This window comes from Macrobrachium rosenbergii, chromosome 52 (genome assembly GCF_040412425.1).
Source record: "Macrobrachium rosenbergii isolate ZJJX-2024 chromosome 52, ASM4041242v1, whole genome shotgun sequence".
NCBI lineage: Eukaryota > Metazoa > Arthropoda > Malacostraca > Decapoda > Palaemonidae > Macrobrachium > Macrobrachium rosenbergii.
In genome coordinates, this window is record NC_089792.1 from 35,604,191 (window position 1) to 35,626,592 (window position 22,402).

The following is a 22,402-nucleotide window of genomic DNA, read 5'->3' on the forward strand; positions in this document are numbered from 1 at the left end:
GAGCAGGCTTTGAGAGAGGCAGTAGTAGTAGGATTGGGCAAGCAGGATTCAGCTTTGCTTCCTATTCGGAAGGGCTTCTATCGGGTCGTGGTTAACCCTTCTGCAGGTGTTAGGGTGCCGCTAAACGAATCAGTAGAGGCACTCCTATCTCGGGTTCCATCATCGAACCGTCTCGTATCTATCTCGGCCAGGGAAGCCAGTATATTAGAAGACACCTTCTGCAATCAGTCGGAGGCGCTTTCACATACTATGTGGATGTTATCCGGTCTGATGGGATTCCTCAAACAAGACGGTTATTCTCCATCTGACCCGACACTCTTCGACAACCTCATCACGTCAGTGTCCATGGGACTTGCACACCAGGCTAACGTCTCCGCAAGATGCACTACCTTTTTAGGTTAGAAGAGGAGGGACTTCTACCTGAGTCATCTGCCACCTCATTTTCCAGACATCCACAAGAGGGCACTGCTGAGGGCTCCGTTGGCGCTCAGCAGCAGTCTGTTCAGAGAGGAAGACGTGTCGGCTATGATCAGCTTAGTTTCGTCTACATCGGCTATGGAATCACAACAGGCAATGATCAGGGTTGCAGCTCAGACTGCTAGATCTCCAAGGGGGGCTAGAATGACCTCTCCTTCAAAGCGCTCTCACTCTAAGTCGCCGGGAGGTTCTCCTAAAAGAGTACGATTTGTTGCCAAACCTTCTAGTTCGGCCCCGGATCCGAAACCTTCCAGTCGCAAGAAGGTTTTTCGGAGATAGGAGACATTCCCCTCGCTTGCACCAGTAGGAGGTTGCCTTGCCCTATGCTGGGACATCTGGCAGGATTGGGGTGTGGAGAGTTGGGTAGTGGAGGTCTTGAGGAGGGGTTACAGAGTCCCTTTTCACTCTCATCGCCCGCTATCCAACACACCAGTATATCTTCCCAGTTACTCCCCTTCTTCCATCAGGGGATTAGCTTTGGCGGCAGAGATTCAAGCCCTTTTAGAGAAGGGAGCCTTAGAGCCCGCTCCTCCTCCTCCAGGGTTCTACAGCCAGATCTTCGTGGCCCCCAAAGCAGGAGGATCTTGGAGACCGATCATAGACCTCTCAGGTCTCAACAAGTTTGTAACCTCAACGAAGTTTCATATGGAAACTTCCCAGTCGGTGCTGTGGTCGGTTCGGAGGGAAGACTGGATGATTTCAGTGGACCTCAAGGACGCTTATCTCCAGATTCCAATTCATCAGGAATCTCGGAAGTTCCTTCATTTCTCGGGTCCAACTGGAACATTCCAGTTCAAAGTCCTCTGCTTCGGTCTGACCACAGCACCTCAGGTATTCACGAAGGTGATGTCTCCTGTCTCGGACATCATGCATCGTCGGGGCTTCCGAATGAGAAGATACCTCAACGACTGGTTGGTTCAAGCTTCGTCGAAAGACGAGGCTGTGCAGGCGAGGGATTTTCTATTGAACTTATGCCAGGAGTTAGGCATAAGAATCAACTTAGACAAGAGTTCTCTTTTTCCAACTCAAGTAAAGACGTGCCTGGGAATGATGATTCAGATGCGTCATTTGAGGGCTTTCCCGACAGAGGAGCGAATTCTAGCAATTTTAAGCCAACTGGAAACTTTCATGTCAAGCAAAGTACAAGCTCTGAGCTTATGGAAAAGCCTGCTGGGCCGGATGGCCTCCCTATCCCTTCTTGTTCCAGGGTCTCGTCTCCGGATGCGTTCTCTGCAGAGGTGTCTCAGGAATCGCTGGGACTTTCGGGAAGAAAACGTGCTAATAGTCTGGGACGATTCATGCCTGAAGGATCTTCGGTGGTGGTCAGAAGAACATCATCTGACCACCGGCATAAGGTTGGACTCCCCCCTTCCAGACGTACATCTGTACACAGATGCCTCGGATCAGGGTTGGGGTGCAACCCTGGAGAAATCTCAGGCCCAGGGCCTTTGGAGGGATCTGGATCGGGAGGAGTCCATAAATTACAGAGAATTAAGAGCAGTCGAAGAGGCACTGAATCAATTTGCAGAACAAGTAAACAACAAGACAAGGAGGGGGAACGAGATCACAGGTGTTGAACGATGTAGCACAGAGAGTTCTCCGTTGGTGCGAAGAACACACAGTTTCACTCATTCCCCAGTTCGTGTCGGGAAAGCTCAACGTCTTGGCAGACGCTCTGAGTCGATCTCAGGAAATTCTCGGAGGGGAGTTGACATTAGTGCAGGACGAGGTGCAACTGTTGCTCAAGAAATGGCTAGCGACGGTAGATCTTTTCGCCACCAGGATGAACCTTCGCCTTCCAGTTTACTACTCCCCGGTAGCCGACCCCATGTCCTGCGGGACAGACACAATGTTGCACACGTGGGACAATTTACAGGTCTATGCTTTTCCTCCCTTCGGGATAATACAGGAAGTGTTAGCAAAACTCAGAATCTGCAAAAACACTCAGATGACATTGATCTGCCCGTTTTGGCCCCAGAGACCTTGGTTTCTGGATCTCCTGGACCTGTTAACAGAAGTTCCGGTATTCATCCCAGAGAGGAGATATTTACTCAAACAGCCGCACTTCCACCACTTCCACCGGAACCTCCGCGTGCTGAAGCTAGCTGCGTGGAGACTATCCAGCGAGCGGCCCATCATGCGGGACTCTCTAAAGCAGTGGCTAAACAACTGTCTCTCTGCCTAAGGAATTCAACCAGGAAGTTATACCAGGCCAAGTGGGCAATGTATCGCGTATGGTGCTGGAAACAAGGACATTCTATTTCGCGCCCAACGGTTGCGAAAGTAGCAAACTTCTTGCTATTTTTAAGAAGAGACAAGAAACTTTCCTTCTCAACAATTGCTGGGTACAGGTCAATGCTAAGCAGTACGTTCCGTTTTCATCTTCCGGAACTTTCATCCAGTAAGATTCTCCATGACCTGTTGAAGTCTTTTAAAATAGAGCGCCCAATTCTTCCGCTTCGGGGCCCCTCGTGAGATTTAGTGGTTGTATTGAGTTTCCTAAAATCGGCAGCCATCGAACCTTTAGAGTCTTTGCCCCTAAAGCAATTAACTAAGAAAGTCCTTTTTCTAATTGCGTTGGCTATGGCCAAGAGGGTCGGAGAGATTCGGGCGATATCCAGGACAGTCTCCTTCTCGGGAAACGATATTTTCGGTATTATTACAGTTTCGGTCAAATTCGGATATCTAATATTTTTTTACTTGCTATCATATATTTTTGTCATGATTCATACGAAATACTTACTCGCATCTTCCGCAAATTAAGAGTTACGGAGATATTTGCCGATGAATATTGTGCCTTGTTGTTATCGCAAGGATGCGTTTATGCTGCCATGTCAGTTTTTCTGCTGATGCGTTTTTGTTTTTTGTCAATGTATTGTCGGTAAAAATGCCTAATCTTTTGTTTTTCGTTATGAATTATAAGTATGGTACAAATGCTGAAACCTGATTGGTTGCTGTTTCAAAAATATCCAATTAACTGCGATTTTGTAATAAGCCGGCTTTCTACAAAAGTGCGCTTCAGTTGACTGCCATGGATTCCGTCGTGCACATCTGCAGTGGGTGTTCTCTGTCTTACTTTGAGGCTATTGGTCGTTTCCATGGACATTACAATGGAACTCCACAGGTTGTGAGTACCTTTCTTCGTGAACATTTAGTACTACCGACAAGTGTTCAGTGTCCGAAGTGTGAAAAAGGGTAACATTGCAGTTTCGCCGTGAATTTCACCTTCTGTAACTAGACATGAGGGGTAAAATTTCGTTCCCTGTAACCCCTGTGGCAAGAGCGCACAGCGCAATATTACCGCTTGCCAGAACATACGAGCTTGCAACAATCTTTTAAAATGTGCATAAGCCACGTAGCGGCGTTGCACCACCCGAAACTGAGAGCGGTACCCATGGCGGCCATGTATCTCTAAATCTAATCATTTGCGGTAGAAATAAAGGTCAGATTCGTTGAAAGTACACTATTTAAGCTAGGGAAAATGTAATTTTATATCGGAAATGTGAATTTGACCGAAACTGTAAATTTACCATATTTTCTTTCGTATTTACCAGAATTCGTGGCAAAGTCAGAATCGGAAATAAATCCGTTACTTAGAGCATTCAAAGTCACATCCTTAGAAGACTTTGTAGGTGGCGACGCTGCTGAAATGTTGTTATGCCCAGTGAGGGCTTTAAAAGCCTATCTGTCTTGGACCGAGAAACTTTTGCCTCGCCCGAGAACGTTATTTGTCTTTCCTAAATGCCCTTCACATTCGATCTCTAAGAACGCAATCAGTTTCTTTCTGCGGGAAGTTATTCAACAAGCGTCACAGGACTCTTCTTCTTCTTCGGAACCTTCAACTTCGTCTGCCCGTCCGAAGGCACATAGCATCAGAGGAATGGCGACATCGTCAGCCTTCCTTAAGAATTATTCGGTGTTGACAATCCTAGAAGCGGCCACTTGGAAATCAGTGTCGGTCTTTACAACCTTTTACCTCAGAGACATCCAATTTTTGTTGGGGAAGGTTACTCGCTCGGTCCGTTTGTGGCAGCCAACACAATATTGTAGGTAGGGTAAGATGGGGTGGAGGGAAGTTAGGTTAGGTTTCAAGATAGGCTAGGAATTGGGAATTCTGAATTGATCAGGAACTATAGGTAAACATTAGGTAGGATATTAGCACGATGTAAATAGACAGAGCGAGATTGATAGGTTCTTCTTCAACCCCCTCTTCTGTACAGGTGTCGGCTGCATCGTACTGCGAAGACCGAAGAGACTGCACATTCAACTTTTCCTCCATACATGCGAGGCTACAGTAGCCACATGGGAGGTTTGTCGTACCCCTCCATACATGAGAGTGCTTTGATTAGCCACATGGGTGGTCGTCGTTCTCTGCTACGCATGAGAGGCTTTGATAGCCACATGGTAGGTTAGTTTTGCTACCCTCTATCCATGAGGAGGTTTGAATACCATCAGAGGTAGCCCGACTCAGACAGTACCGAGACTCGAGACTGACACCGAGGGTACTCTCTCTCTCCAGGCATTCTCTCCTGCCGAGTGGATAACCAGGTGAGAATACTTGCATATAGGCAAAGTAGGTGAATAATGAGTTCCTACCGTCCCGTTTGGCAGGTCGGGCTGAAATTAGATTGATCCCACCTCCATAAAATTTTGTTAATCGGGCTAATTCAGGTGTTTAGGGGGTGTATTGCAATATGTAGTTTTCATAATAAAACTAGTATTGTAATACCTACCTGAACACCTGAATGATTCCCCCCCTCCTCCCCACTTCAATTTGATTAGTGATAAGCAATTGGGGAACCTGGCCTCGCTCGGCTGGGACTTGCAGCAGTGTTGCCAAAGGTACTTCAGGGAACTCATCTTGACAAGATTTCCTGTAAGCGTTGGTAACGTTGACAGTTAATTACCCAATTATTGGGTAAAAAGTTACGGGAATAGTTCAGGCTGGTGGGTAACCAGGGCTAATTCAGGTGTTCAGGTAGGTATTACAATATTAGTTTTATTATGAAAACTTCATATCATAAAAGACGAAAAAGTTAACATTACGCGATTTATACAGATCTGTCCAAGTCACAACATGGAGTAGGATATGCAGCTATATCCCAGAACAAAACATATCAGTTTTCTGTACCTAATAATGCCTCAGTCTTCAGAGCAGAGTTGTGTGCAACCTCAGTAGCCATCAAAATTATAAAACAAATATCATTCAATAATCTTGTGATTTTTAGTGACTCAAGAAGTGCTGTAGAAGCCATTCAAAGTTACTACCCAAAAATGATATTGTACAGCAAGTTAAATTTTGAACTCCACAAATTGTGTAATAATGGAAAAAATATTGAAATATGTTGAATCCCTGCCCATGAGACATATGTATGGAGCAGACAGCAAATACAAAAAAAAAAAATTGAGAAGGATTGACCTGCAATGCCAGTTCAATTCTAGCATCAGCCTTCTCTCTTTTTTTTTTTTTTTTTTTTTTTTGTAACCTGATGGCCACTGGCGATATTAGCAGTACTTATTAAAGTTCCACCCATAAGCTATGTTTCAGTTACAGTCATGGGTTACAGTAGCGATTCAGCTCTGTCATAATACAGTCGCGCCAGGTTTTTATTGATTTGCGATGCCTAATGACAAAAATACAGACCATGGTGAGAGCGTTATTCTATTTTTTCTTATAGCCCATGCCTTACATGTGAGAAATTTGGTTTTGAGTATTTTTTTAATTATTCATAGAAACAGTAGAGATTTGGACACTTATGAAATAATAGTTCTAAATATTGGTTCCCTGGATGTAATTTTGGCATCCATGAAAGATGCTGGCATAAGCTTGAACACTATTTTAAGGATAAACACTGCCCTAAAAGGAACTGACTTAATTAGTAGATGATTATTCACTTTGTTTGCATTACTTTATTTTGTTTCTGCCCTTCATCACAATTTTTTTCATGGTTGGTAAAGCACAAACAAAGTATATATATATGATTTAGTGAGTATAGACTAAAATGCTCTTGGAGTAAATTCCAGTTATCTCAAAATTGATGTGATTATAAATAATGGTTGAATTTTTTATATATCTTCTGGTATTTACAAATAAATCGTCATTACCAAGTCGAATTGGCGTATCTCAGTTTTCACTTTTTCAGGAGAGCCGTCTCAAGTTTTTGAGCTAATGTTTCTGTCAACTGCTCATTCAATCCTAAAGGTAGTAAAAATAAATTTGGCACAGAGTTTTTCAAAAGAATGTACAGTAGTTTGCCTTAAGTGCAATATAATTAAAAAATTCTACTCTCATATGTTTAGGGGGCTTGAAATAGATACACCCTTTTGTCTTTTATGAAGTTTTTCAATTTCAAAACACTTTAGTTACACCTTAGTTGTATCCTTTAATTTGATCTTTTAAGAGAAGGATCTGAATTGACAGAATACATCAGTTATGCAAAAGATGTGCATCTTTTTCTTATGAAGATCCCTTCCTTACCCTTCACTTTGCATTGTTGTAGAAAGCATTATTTTGATTACTTCATCATTGAGGCTGTTTTTTTTATTGGTTTTATTAGTTTGTCTGTTTGTTCATTCACGACGTGGAAATTGAACTTATTTTTACTACTTTTTTCAGAGATATTTTGGAAATGACCCTGGGAAATTATTGCTTGGGTAAACATTTCATGATGCCAGTGAATTTTATCCAAAGAACCCTTTGCACCATTACCTCTCTCATTTCTGTCCAATTAACAGAATTTCCTCGGTCGTCTGTTCTAATGGGTAGTATACTAAGTACTTTTGCCATTGTCTTAAAATTGAGAAAATCAAGAGTCTGTCTGTACTGGATGAACAAAATAAGGATTTTTTTCCTTGCTAGTCAGAAAAGGGTTATTAATTGAGAAGCACATAAAGGTCACCAACGTTGTCAAGAACTGGCTAATGGCACTGTATGCAAAGTCACCTTCGTTTGGCCATGATAGGCCTTGAAGAAAATTCGGTGCATCTTTTCAATACTTCTCAGTCCGCATACTGAATGCAAGAGCATGGCTGTGATGACAGAATTTTCATTTTGGCCAGGACACCCATTTGCAAACAGTTTTACAGTTTTTACCCCAGCAACATCCAGTTTATCAAGGTAAATACTCGAGCAGGTGCCAGTTTTAGAGGATCCTCGTTTTCCTTGTCCTTCACGCCAAGTAAAACAATGGCAAGCTTTAGTTTGCAAGTTACGGATAGTAAGATTATAGTTAGCCAATCTCCTCTTGTAATAATGTTATCATTTGTCATTGGGAGGTAAATAACCTGTTGGAGGTCAAATGGTGCAGCAGTGAGAAAAGGATCAGTATCATGTAGCTCCATCTTTCATTCTCTTCTCCTGGCAGTTGCCTTCTCTATGATGTGTTCTTGAAATTGGTTTTGAAGTTCTGTTTTCTTCTCAGCATATCTTTTCTGTAATTTTCACACACCTTACAGAGATTCTGCTTAGGATTATGGAAGGAAATATTCTGGCCCCTTTGGGCCTCACAATAATTTGTGTAGCATGCCGTTATGCCTCTTGGAGAATTTTCTTCCAAAAACATAGCATGCTTTCTCTTTTTGTTAAGATCTAGATGTAGATAATCTCACGTTGAATTGTGTCAACAATGGTGGGATTCCATTCGTGGAAATTGATTAACATGTTCAGCGATTGCTTGTCTCCTTGCTTTGTCCTCTTTTTCATAACTTGCAGATCTACTTCCTCTCTTATCTTTTTCCACCATACCTTCAGACTGGCTCATATTAATGGCTGTTCGAAGAGTTTTTTCCCAAGATACTAAGGGTGTTCAAGAACATAGTTTTCTAAACAGGCAGATGCTCTCTGTTCTTTGACAAGGAGTGGTACGAAGAAAAAGATCTAGAACCCTGATCTTTCAGAGTTCTCTGCTTTACCTTAGTAACTTTCATAAAGTGAACAGTAAACTCTCTTTGCAGGTGAAGACTATTGGTTCCATAGTAAGCCTGAAGTATGTCCTCCCTTTCTGCTTTTTAGAATGCTGAGCACTTTTTACCTACTTTGTTGCAGGTAACTCCATTATAACTCGGTTTAAGAATGTTCCTTGCTGCAACAATTTTCCTGGTTTTTGGGCTTGCATATTCATTACCCCTAAGCCTGTTTTCATGAGCCATCACCTTATTTTCTTTCCTTTTAACAGTGCGAGGAGGAGCACCATCCTCTCTATCCGATCCATCGACACGAAAGTCTTCAGGTAGTTCTTTAATTGGAGGTTTCCCAAGGGTAGTGTTTTTTTTTTTTTTTTCCTGCTCGAGTTTCTACTTTCTTGAATTCTATGGTCTTTTTCACAACGTCCCATGTTCAAGAAATGATTGTAGCACAATAGATCAAAACAGGTATGGCATGAACTAAAGACTTCATCAAGACAATTAAGCACTTCTCATCTTTGAATACTGTATAAGCAGGGTCTGCATCACTGTCATAGGTGGGCGATTCACTTCTCATACAAATGGAAGTATTTTCGCTCTTGTTGTCACTAGTCCCATTTTCAGCTGGAATCACGGCGTTTTCATTTTCGTCACGTCGTCTTTTCGTTGTGTAGATTTTCAGTTCGTTGTGGCTTTAGTTTGGCCTTAAGAACTGGTAACGCTAAGTTGTCGTCCTTAGTTCATGCCTCTTTTGCAAGGGTACTAAGAGGCAAGTTTTGATCACTATCACTTTCCTCTTCTCTAGCCGAATCTCTTTCACTTAAGAAGGTAGTCCCATAATAGTAGCTGTCCTTCCAGTGCATTCGGATTTTATGTCCCTCCTTAAACTCGCTTCCATCGATTCACTCCAGCTCATCAGTAAAAGCTACATTTTTTGCATGATCCTCCCATTCTATCAAGACAGCCATGATCCTTAAATGTTTGCCAATCTACCTAAGATTTAAAAGAAAAAACAAGAACTGCTATTAAAAGCATAAAAAGATTACGAAATGTTTGTGTGCATGTTTCAGCTGTAACTTAAATCTGTTATAGAATACGAAAATAACTTGATGATGGAAATCAAATATAAACAGTAAGTTTTAACTGGAATAGGCACAATAGTACGAAAATCACAAAATGATGGAACTAGATCTAAAAACGTTAGGTAAGATACTAGAACTGAAAGTAATAGTCAGATAAAGGAAAACAGATACCACTTATATACTTCTTGTTACTGAGAACACAGATGATTAAGTGCATAAACAGATTAACGTCAACGAACAAAGACTTTGTTCACTCTGAAGGTGTACCTGTATAGGGCTAAGTACCTTGTTATGCAATGAATAAGAAGACAAATATTACTTAAAAGCCGTAATATTTGTTTAAGTTCATGAATGTAGTAACTGGTATTTGAAGAAATCTATCCCATTAAATTGGCCTTTGTGTTTTTATAGTAAGAAGTTTTAATAGGAGAGAGAGTTACCTAATTCAAAGTTTTATGTTATGCAGTCACAACTTACATCGATATGAACGATTTTATGATGTAACACAGTAAACCCCTTATTCATGGGGGATGCATACCTGACCTCCGTGAATAGTTGAAATCCATGAATAGTTAACGCCTCCCTCTAAGGATGCTTGTAACTTCCTATCTTTAAAGTTCAAATACCAAATGTATATTTAAAGTATCATCCTCCATCAAATGTATCTTAAATTTTATCCTATTACTGTATTAATGTTTGAAATGATATTATTATCATTTCAAAGTCATCTCAACATTTTACCCTTAAAAATATATATGTAGCCAATAACAGAGAGAGAGAGATGAACAGAGTTGCATGGTTATAATAACAATTAAAAATATCAGTAGTACAGTGTATATTATATATATCTTTCTATCTCCTACTCTCCCTTTATATCTATCAGTCTATCCATCTATCTATCCGTCTCTATTGGACGGGTTGGTATCGTTCTCGGCTAGCATTCTGCTGGGCCAGGTTCAATTCTCCGACCTGTCAATGAAGAATTAGAGAAATTTATTTCTGGTGATAGAAATTTATTTCTCGTTATAATGTGGTTCAGATTCCACAATAAACTGTAGGTCCCGTTGCTAGGTAACCAATTGGTTCTTAGCTACGTGAAATAAATCTAAGCCTTTGGGCCAGCCCTAGGAGAGCTGTTAATCAGCTCAGTGGTCTGGTTAAACTAAGGTATACTTAACTTTTTTCTCACCTTTGGCATGAGAGAGAGAGACCACTGAATGGGCAATATCATACACCACCAAGAGGGCAACACTTTCTACCCTTGTGGTAAATATGTCAAGATATGTGACATATTTGACAGGTTACACCCTCCCCCATTGCTCAAGGAACCTGGGGAAAAAGGCGAGGGAAAATATTTATTTAGGTAAAATCTTACTTATTCACTATATTTTCTTTAATGAATTGATGGCTTTGCTGTGTTTACATTAATATTATTATTTGAAAATTAGTAAATCACTTATTTATCATTAAAACAAATAAACATACTACATATTACATTTGCATAAAAATTCTCTCATCTCAGTGAGAGAGAGAGAGAGAGAGAATGATAATAATAATAATATTATTATTATTATTATTATTATTATTATTATTATTATTATTTAATTTTATTAAACTTAATATTTGAAAAGCAGTACCATAAATCATTACTTTATCATAAAATGTACCCTCTAAAAATGGTTATACTATCATCCTGAAACACTTATATATCTTATTAATATAATTTCAATATTATTTTGATATAATTTTAATATTTCAATCACTTCAGTATCATTTCAGTAGTATCAGTTCTGAGCAGCATATCTATAACAGGTGAAAAAAATCAGTTTAAGAGTTCTGTTGCCAAGAGGGTTCTCTATAAGGAGGTCTGTACTTTAAAGGGGTCCCTCTTGAACCTATGGAGGGGAGAAAACCAGTTTTATCATAAAAATTGTAATTAGTCATGAAAATATCAAAATGAACTAATTAGTGAATATTTCTTGACAAAAAAGTCTGCGAATTGCCGAATTTTTCATGAATACTTTGGGGATAACTTCCGCAGAAAAATCTGCGAAACGGTGAGTCCATGAATTGTGAGAACGTGAGTAGCGTGGGTTTACTGTATATTTTCATTAAATCATTTTATAGCGTACGTTTTGTTTACACTCTGGCATAAGTCAATGAAATCTGTTGTATGGTAATCTAAATGGTATTACAAATAGGCGTATCTCAAGGTATGCCTAGTTGTCATGTTAATATTGCTCGTTTTGAAATGCTACAAAGAGACGTCTATAAGTCTCATGAATGGTTTTTTGTTTTTTTTAGAAAAGTCCTCACCTGAAGACGATGTAGTACGGCAATTGTTAGGCGTACAGATACACCACTTCATCACATTATAAAACTCGCCATGAGAAACATAATGGTGATATTAAAGTTGACCCCTGCCTATTCGCAGTTCAGGATTCGCAGCTTCGCCTATTCGCAGATTTTTCTATGGAACTTATCAACGAAATATTCACGAAAAATCAGTAATTTGCGGGTTTTTTCATCAAGAAATATTCACTGATTACTGAATTTTCATGACAAGTATATTTTTTATGTTAAAAAATGGTTTACTAATTTTCAAACGTTAATATTAATGTAAACACAGCAAACTATCAATAAAATGTATTCTTTTTCAATGCATATTAAATATTAAAGTACTGTATACTGTAATTAACTTCCCAGGGTCTCCTCATGTTCCATACAAAGAAAATGGGACAGCTTCAATACTGAATTAGAGAAATGGATGTACTTGAAAATAGGGGTCACTTGAATAGTTTTCCCACTTAGCTGTAAGCCATATATTTTTAAGGGTAATGTTTTAGATAACTTTGAAATGATATTGCTGTAAAGTGTTTTAGATAAGAGTTTAGGGTATATTCTGTGTAGGATGATAGTTTAAGGTATGAGAGGAGATGGATGTACTTGAAAATAGGGGTAACTTGAATAAATTTCACACTTAGCTGTGAGCCATATATTTTTAAGGGTAATGTAGTAATATGACTTTGAAATATTAAAGTGTTTTAGATGATATCTTAAGGTATATTCTGTGTAGGATGATAGTTTAAGGGATACATTTGGTATTTGAATTATTAAAATAAGTAGATATAATGTTTTTAGAGGTGGGTCTGGATTTAGCTATTTGTGGGTGTTTCTGGTCCCTATCCCCCGCGATTACTGGGGGTTGACTGTATCTCAATTTTCAACTTTTTTGAGGTACGCCCCTTTGTCACGGCAGTGATGAAATTTACTTCATTTTTACAAAACTATCATGAAGGAATAAGCATATGATTACATAAGGTCAGATTCTGTAATGTGGATTTTCTATAGTCCAGCAGTGGCCAGGACCCAAGGTTACTAGGTTAAAGAGGTACATTGTTGGGATAAAAATTATGTTTTGATCACATAGAGAAAATTATACAGAAGTAATGACACCAAGTAGGTATAGTCAAAAGCTCAAACTGTGGCACAGTATATGAACTGTGGGAGAAGGATTACAGAAAATCCCCAGATTGAAGGAAGACGAAGAATTGGCAAGAACCCCTTGGAAGTATATAACTGATTGTGAACAAGATTAAGGTCTAGAAGCTATATAAACGGGAGGTCACTGGACTAAAAAAGAAATATATCACAAGGACACTCTGAAGATAACAGCTGGAGCTGTTGTAAGCTAAGAGAATTACTTTGTAGATTGTTCATATAGAAACATGTTTATGTAGTATAAGAAGATAATAGAAACAAGTTTTACTTAAATGGCTTTTCTCCTATTATAGTTATTATTTTTATTAATTTTGGTATGGGGGTATTCTGTATATTGCATTTGTGAAATGTGATTGATAAAATTGTGCTTCAGAGAAAATCTTATACAATATTTTGAATGATTTGATTTGATTTTTTTTTTACTACCCTTTAAATATTTCCGTGAATTTTCTTCGCCAGGATAAGTTAAGTGATGAGTCCCACTTTGTAGATGGAATCCATAACCCAGATTATGACCATGAGGCCTTCCTTGGAGAAGATGAAGCACGGACGTTTGATCAGCTCACACCTGAAGAGAGCAAAGATCGTTTAAGGTATGTATTTGCATTTCAGTAACCTTGGAATTTTTTAATTGTAGTGTGCAATACTTTCTTTAACCATTTTGAAAAGGAATAGATTGTTGTGTCCTGAGTTTTGGATATGTCGTACAAAGTACCCATCATAGTATATTCGGAGATAGGAAGGTTATTTAAATGAGGTGAGAAGCTGACATTTATTAGTCCCCCAACTGTTGTTTTCCTTCCATTTGTCTGATCATTGCAGTACATTGTGAGATAAAGAGTGTTTAAATTAAACTGAGAAGCTGTTTAAATTAAAGTTTGGTGCTGACATTTTATTAGGCCATCAAACTTGTTTTTTCTCTTTACCTGTATTTGTCTGACCATTCAGCAGTGTGCCTGCCTCTCTGTCACAGTCAGTATGTCTGTCATGCATACCATGTCATCACAACTCCTGCGTGGCTGAAGAGAGTGTGGTGACAATTGTACAAAGGCAGACCTTCCTGCACAGATATGCATGAGTAGAAATTTGTTGTTTACCCAATTTTCTGTCACACTTACATTGTCGTCACAATGCCTGGCTACATGGTTGCAGGGATTTCAGTCATTCTGGTATAAAGGTAGTCCATTATGCATAGACATGCATGAAGAAATTGTGTGTCGATTTTCTTGTCAGAATCTCTGTCATGCTTATCTTATTGCATTTCCTCCTATATGTTTTAAGAGGTTTCATTCAAACTCAATACAAAGGTAGTCCCTCATGTATAGAAATGAAATTGTGCGTCTTTCTATCCATCGGTGTGTCAGTCACGTGTACCTTGCCATTGTAACTCTTACAAAATTGAATGGAATTCAATGGAACCTGTTACAAGGGTAGACCATCATGTATATGAGAGCACAAAGTGAGATTGTCTATTGTTTCACTATGAACTGAGGACTGGTTGTATTAACATATGACTCATAGTTCGTGGTTTCAACTTTCACATGGATTATGTGAGGAATTAGATGCTAAATTGACACTGTATTGATAGCAGGTTGCTTCCATTTAGATAAATGTTTGACTGGATAAGTTTCAGTGCATTTAAAAAGATGTCCGAGATTATGAATATGATGCAGTTAAGTCAAATGCTTGTACAGCAGCTAGATGTAAATTAAAAATGCACTCTTCTTTTCACTAATAAATATGTGTTGTATGATGATGTGGTTGTCCATGTTGTTGATTTTCAAAATAAAAATAACAAGCTCAGGTCTGCAGTAAGAGAATGTGTATCAGGTGAACATTCTATTTTAATTAGACATTTTATTCCATGACAGAATTTAATGAAGTATTTATAGATTCCAAGATTGTTGGCAGGCATACCATAATAAACAATGACAGTTTTAGCCAGAGCTAGTTAGAAATTAGTTGCTAGAGTAAGTGAAATAACATTTGTTGTATGGTTTGCAGATTGGAGTTTACTGTATGGGAAGCACCATATCTTTATATGCTGTGAAGTATTGGAAGCTTTAAAAGTAATAATATATGTGCATACCACTTTCATGGTACTTGAGAAGCATGGGCCCTAGAGTAGCCTCCTTGATGTTCAGCCAGGTTTAGGGCTTGGAGAATCAGTCAGTTTTGTGTTATTTTAATGTAGAAATAGATCAAAACATTGTCCGTTTAGCGTGAATTTTACTCTGGTGAAAATTAGTGACATCAAAGCAATGCCAAGGTCTTTGCCACCAAGATGCCTTGTGCATTAGTCATCAGGCATAGAATAGGAAAGAGAGTTTACCACCCTCCTGCAGGACATTTCATTAGTGGTGTATTTGTCATGAGTTTACATGTTTGGGAGCATACTAAGCCTATGGAGGTAAAAAAAGTACACAGTATGTGTCCTGGCTATATGAACTCATTATCACTCTGCTCTCACCAATGCAAGTAGGACAGTGGTAATTTATAGGTATAATACCCAAAGGAAGATTTTTTTTTTTTTCAAATCTTTCCTTCCTCTTCCTTACCATATGCTCATATCAACTCAGTCTCAGCTCTTATCATGTCAGTAAATGTTGCCATCCTGGCACATCTGCTGATTTCTTCATTTTCCAGCCTTTCACACAGAGAGATCTGTAAAATCCACCTTAGCTTCCTCATTTCTGTTTTCTCCAGGTTCTGTTCCTGCCTCCTTCCTAATGGCATGTTTCTGAACCATACATCATCATTTATCTGATTACAGTTCAGCAAATCTTTATTATTTGGAATGAATCTTACCTACTATAAAAGTTAACTTATATCTTCGCACCATTATGTGCAATTGGCATTCAAAAAAAAAAAAAACATGGCTAATCCGCTAGGACTTTTCTCTGAATTTGCCTATTTCCCACCAGGTGGTATTGAACGTTTTCGTTCTAGTCAGAATTCTTCATGCTGTGTCCTTAAGCAGATGGTGTGAATCAGTGTTAGTAATAATTTTAATGATTTATGGCTGATTTTCTTCTGTATGGTATTGTGCTTGTTTTCTGTTTTTGCATTATGTCATCTACAAGAAGCAGAGATGAAAGCATTAGGCTGTACGTGAAAGAGTTAGTGGAAACCATATGTTTCGGTCATGCATGATGGCCACACAGCCTATGTGTTAGCATAGTTGTTGAGGCACATTGTGGTTTTCTTGATGTGAAGATAATAAGGAGTTATCTGACGAGAGGATGAAAATTTTGTGACGTATCGGAAGATGCTAGAGGCTAATAGATTATGTAGACAATTTGTTAGGGCACACCATAAGCCTACTCAGTCTTTTCCTTTCGTCTTTTGGTAGCCTAGGTTAATTTCTCTCTCTCTCTCTCTCCTGCTCCTCCTCCTTTTGCTCCTTATTTGGTTCAGTAGAAAAATAATAGTTAATTGAGAAATATTCTTTTGTTATGGTTAGAAATTTGACCATATGTATTAGGGCGAAGATCTCTCCCTTCCCTTAGTGATCGGCCTTTTTCAGTTACCCCCACAAGAGGGACGGTGTCAGAGCTTTGGCGTCTGTCTGTAGCCCGCCCTCTGGACCACCCTGGGTTCATTGGTCCTCTCCACATACAAGGAACCATGGTATGTCTCGCAACCAAGGTCTTTGCCCTTCACCACCTCTCTCAACTGTCTCTGTGGTTCGAATTCGACACGTTCTCCAGAGGAGTTATTTGGTAGGTTAGCACTCGCATGGTGACGTCATGCAAGAACCCCCTACCTTCCCCACCCAGCCGTCCAGTACTTTCTACTAGCATTCTGTGATGTCATTGCTGATGTTCCATGGTATATCACCTTCTCTGGCATTTTTTCATCACTGTCATCGTCCATAGATTGCTGTTTTCTTCCATCTCAGTTCCTCCATTTAGACTTTAGGGGTTTCAATCGTGATTTGGTTGATTCTCGTTTAGTATTTAAGCAGTGCATAACTTGCGTTATTCTTTTTTTGATTCCTTTTGCCAAGGATGAATCTGTTGACTGGTGCTCATAAGTTTACTTTTACCTCGGCTCCTGATAAAACAAGTAAGAAGTGAACAATGATTATGGTAGGTGCGTTATCATGGAAGTAGAGCCTTTGGGAAATGGATGAACAGTCAAAAGAGAAAGCTAGGAAACTGTTTAGTCTTAAATAGCTCTGCACCTGGCATGGACAGTGTATTGAACTCACAACTGTGTTTGTAGAGTCAGCTCTTAGGAACCAACCAACCCAGGAATGTGCCAGCATGTTGCTGGCTTAATCTAAACAACAGAGGCAATCTTGGAATTGTATCCTTTAATGATGGGTCTCAGATGATACTGCATATATTTCCAGTTTTTGGACTGCTTAGTGCTGGGTTAGGACTTAGATACGATATAAGTTTTTCACCTTCCTCAGTTCAGCTTGCAAGTTTCAAGTTCTTGTACCAAGTAAGTGAAGACTCCTCTAATTGGTAAGGTGCAAGTACCTTTGATGCATGCATATGTAGATATGTAGGTATGTGTATGTATGTATGCAGATACTTATAAGATGATGACGATGATAAATATTAGTCTTGACGTGGCAGAGTTTCTTGATGATGCGTCAGTTGTAGCCCCTCCTTGATAGACATACTTCTGAGGCTGATGGAAGGGAATGTCTTATTTCTTCTACAAATCAGCTGTAAAGTAACAGAAACAGTTGTGTTCAAATCATAGAAAGTAGCCCTGCTCAACCATTAGTAGCTGTTTTTGACAGTGTCCCATCATTGTCTCCTTAACCCTAAGTGTTTAAGGCCATCACCTAAGATGTGTCAAATCAGGAGATTAGAAAATTCACAGTACTACCTTTGAAGTCATCCCTCTAGGGTCTTGCCCTTACAGCCTTTTTTGCATTTAAGCTCTATGTAGAATTTCCCAAATTGCTCTTGAGTTCTGCTTCATTAGTGACCTGGCTAACATTCCAAGTGGAAAAACTACACATGTAACCATAACTGATGTTTTGAACTCCCAGCTCAAGTAGGCTGTGTGGATCCTCCGAAGGTCATGTGCAGAGTTTCAGAAGTGTCTGGCAAAGCATCAAGAAGAACCTTGGTAGTGTTGGTTCTCAGGGAAGGATACTTTGTACCTTTTGTTATATTTTTGCCCCTATCAACTTCCTAATATCATTCTTTCCACATTCTTCAAACAGAGGAAGTTCAGAGTTAGGAGGGGTAGATTGGACAGTTATGCAACGAGACCATCGAGCCATGGCCATTTCCAGTCTCAACAAGTTTATTCATATTACTATCTTTTCAATGAGTCATCAGTTTGGTCCTGGCAGCCTTTTGGAAGGGCAAAGGATGTTTTCTGTTGACATGCAGGACACATACTTCCACATCCTGGTACACCTTCAGTCAGAGAAAAGTATTCTCCAGTGTGTTGGAGTTTTTAGCAGGATGGATTCATCTGCTTGGTATCAGAGTACCATAGCTTTCTCATTTTTGGACGACTGGTTTGTTCTCACCAGTTTGTTTCTAACGACATTGAGAGTGAAGGATTATGTTTTATGTCTAACCTCTGAGCTTTTCTGATCCAGTCAATTGTTAGTCTAGAGATGAGGATTAGTTCCCTCAATTTGGGGTTTTTCCAACAGAGATAGATGGAAAATTTCTACCACTTTTGAGAACTTTAATGGGTTGGCCTGTAGACCTCAAGAACCTTTACACTATCCTCAGATGTCACAGAGGCAGATTGGCGGGCCATTCTGAAAAACATTTGGGGTCAGGGAGATGGAAGGTAACCAACCTATAGCTTTTGGCAGTTTGGAATGGTCTTAGGCAAGCAGAACATCTAGTCAGGGACAATACAATCACAGTCTTTTCCGTCAATTCAACCTCTCAATTCTTACATAAGACGACAAGAAAACACAGATCAAAAGATTTGTTCAGGCTAGCAAAGAAACTTCCTTATCCTTTGGACAGAGCCCAGCAACATCATTCCTTTACCTTGTTTTGTCCTAGGGAAAAACATTGTTATTGAAAACCAACTCAGATAGTCTCCTCTTCCTCAGGTTTGCCAGAAATTGTGGAACCTCTGGGGAGACCCAAACACCAGTTTGTTCATGACTGCCCAAAACACTATTTCCCAGTTTACTGCCCTCCAAGCCAAGATCCTCAGGCATGGGCAGTTGATGTCTTCCTTCAGAGTGGTCGAAAATAGACCTGTTTGTTTTTCTCTGTTCGCTGTTTTGAGGAAATACTCAACAGGTTGTGAGCTTTGCAGAACACAAGGATGATTTTGATAGCTCATTGGTGGCCCCAAACGGAATGGTTCCCGTAACTTCCTTTCCTGGTGGTAGATGTTCCTCGTCTTCATCCATTCGGGAAAGATCTTTTCAGACAGTCTTATTTTAGCAGATTCCATCAAACCTCCACATGCCTCATCTGACCGCTTGGGGATTGTCATTGTCTGTTACCAGCTAAGGGCATTTCTAGAATGGTCAAAGATGCACTCCTAAAGTCTAGAAAGCCCTCCACTGTTCAACTTGTATCAATAACAGTGGTCAATTTATTGATCTTGGTGCTTGTCCAGTGTGATATCCAGCACCTGTTCACAAGATTACCTTATTTAAGTTCTGCCAGTATCTCAGGTATGCAAAGCAGTTTTCTATCACTGCAGTCAAAGGATAATGCTTTATATTGCATTCAGTTGTGCATCATCCTGATTGGAATATCACTCATGATTGAAAGTTTGAAGAGGTTTTCTATCTTTTGTGCTGGAAATTTCAATCTTCCTGCCATGGTTTACGATGAAATTTAGATGTAGTCCTCCAGATTTTAACATAACCTCAGTTTGAACCTTTTGATAAGGCATCACTTAAGAACTGTGAAAACACCTTTCTTTTAGCTCTTGCTGCAGCAAAGTGTGTTAATGAGCTTCAAGCCATTTCTTGTATCTGAGCTCTCGTTTCTTTCATTGCTTAGAGAAGAGATATAGAAGTGAAAGCCTTTCTCAGATTTGTGACAGTGCCTAATTTAACTGCTATGGTAGGCAATGCTGAATTGGCTGTCCTGTGTCCAGTTAGAGCTCTTAAGGGTTTATTTTAGTGAGCTTCAAGCCATTTCTTGTATTTGGACTTTGTTCTAGTGGCAACCTCTCTCTTTTCTTTCATTGGTTAGAGAAAATATTAGAAGTGAAAGCCCCTCCCAGATTTGTGACAGTGTTTAATTTAGCTGCTTTGGTAGGCAAGGAGGAAGTGGCTGTCTTACGTCCAGTTAGAACTCTTAAGAGTTTACCTGGACAGACATAAACCTTTAAGTATTTATCTGTGGTGTTAGGAGACCAAACACTCCTGTGTCCAAAAATGCTTAAGTCAGTGCACACACAGTTGATTCCTGAGCTTGTACTATTTTTTATTATAATCCTCATGGATTCTCATGGCTTCCATACCATAATAAAGACATGCAAGCATGTCTTTATTTCATTTAAAAATTTTCTCTAGAGAAGGTTGTCATGCAGTTCAGGGGAGATGCAACTGTTGTTGACTCATATTACTGTATTTGCGAAATGTTCAAATTCAGCGTGAGGTGTAAAACCCTTAGTCCTGTTGTTGTGGCCGGAACGCTTTCTCCAGAACCAAATATGATAGTAACCTTGCTCTCTGTCTTATCGTTAGTTGTTAAGAAATCCTGCTATTGAATTTTGGGACCATGTGGGTAGACAATGGTGTATAGGAGCGCACCTTCATATATGAAATTGAATTTTGGGACCATGTGGGTAGACAATGGTGTATAGGAGCGCACCTTCATATATGAAGGTGGTAGTGTTCTTTAGTTTTGGACCGTCAGTAATGGGCTTTCAACTCGGGTAGTTTTCAGCTGTCGGTTACGGGCTTTCGACTCTGGTAGTTTTGGGGTGTCAGTTATGGGCTTTTAACTCAGGCATAGGAGTCATTAGTATTCCACGAGATAGTCCTTTTTTTCCCCTGTAAGGATCATCTGACAAGTCTCACTGCTAGGGCCTTTCACCCTGTTTTTTTTCCAGCGTCTAATGACAGTACTTGCCAGTGAGGATCAACCAACAGGCAGGAATGTTGGGAAACTTTTTTCCCCTCATTAAAAAGCTTTTAGTTTGCTTGGCTGAACATTGTTTCTCTGGCCACACTAACCCACCATCCTCATTCGATGTGGTAGTCGGCTAACTTTAACGGTAGGTAAGATTTATTCCAAACAATGAAAATTTTCATGATAAAATGAATTGTTTGGATACTTACATACTGTTAAAGTGGAAACCTCCCCAGCCTCCCCACATCTTAGTGGGTAGTAATGAAGAATTCTGACAAGAATGTAAACATTCAATGCCACCTGGTGGGAAACAGGTGATGCTGATTGCATCTAATGGTGCAAAGATGTAAGCTAACTTTAACAGTAGGTAAGTATCCAGATAAGTAATTTTATCTTGAAAATTTTGATTTTTGGTTTATTTGGCATTCTTATATCTAACACTACCCTTTCCACCTTTCTCCATTTCCCCGAAGCCGCTTTTAACATACTTTCAAACCTCCTCTGTCTTGTACAAATAAACTACCCTTGTCCTTGCTTGCAGGGCACCATAGCCCCAGTTTTACCAAAAATTTACCTTCATACCACCCATTCTTACTTGTCTTTGCAATTTTTCTTCAGTCTCTGCCATAATCACCAGATTATCTGCATATAACAGTTCCCACTGATTTTCTTTTTTAATCCAGTCACTCAATACACTTATAAATAATGCAGAGACATGGGCTCAGTACTAATCTTGGATATACAGTAAACCAGCTTCAACTTCAAACATTTCTGTTTTTCCACAGGCTGTTGTTATTACTATCCTTGTTCTTGTTTTCATTATTTAAACAACCTAACCAGGTTTTCTGGCACTTTCCTCTTTCTTAAACACCAAAACACTGCTTCCCTTGATAGTCTTATCAAATGCCTTTTCTATGCCTATAAATGCACAGTAGAGCCTCCCCATTACCTTCCAACTTTTCTTCTATCTGCCCTATTGTGAAAACAGCATCAGCTATACCTTTTCCTCTAGTGAATCTGTACTGCTGTTCACTAGTCCTCACAATTTCTTGTTCTAATCCAAAGAATGCTGTGTTAGTTTGATTCCTCTGTAATTACCCCATTCCATATCTCCCTACTGTTTAAACACATTTACCATCACTAATCATTTAGCATTGCTGTACTTCCTTTTTCCAGAGGTACATTTTAGTCTGTACCTCAGATGGACCTGGTGCTCTGCCATTCTTCACTGTGCTCATCGCCTTCTTTACTTCTGTAGATTTTATTGCCCACACCAGCTCATCCCCATTTCCCTTAATCCCCTCTTCCATCTACCTTAAACTGATAGGCAGTTCCAGGTTTACAGTGGGGTTCCTTTACCGACAGCGTGCCATAACCTGAAAAATGCCATAAACG

General features: G+C 39.5%; 1 protein-coding gene across 5 annotated transcripts in view; it reads left to right on the top strand.

The window, feature by feature from the left end:
• scf (Calumenin scf) overlaps nt 1-22,402 on the top strand; it is a 145,844-nt gene that overhangs the window by 91,285 nt on the left and 32,157 nt on the right. For all 5 annotated transcript variants that reach the window (XM_067096078.1, XM_067096079.1, XM_067096077.1 and 2 more), the window contains exon 3: nt 13,422-13,555. In XM_067096078.1, coding sequence (XP_066952179.1) covers nt 13,422-13,555 — 134 coding nt within the window. The remainder of the gene's footprint in view (nt 1-13,421; nt 13,556-22,402) is intronic.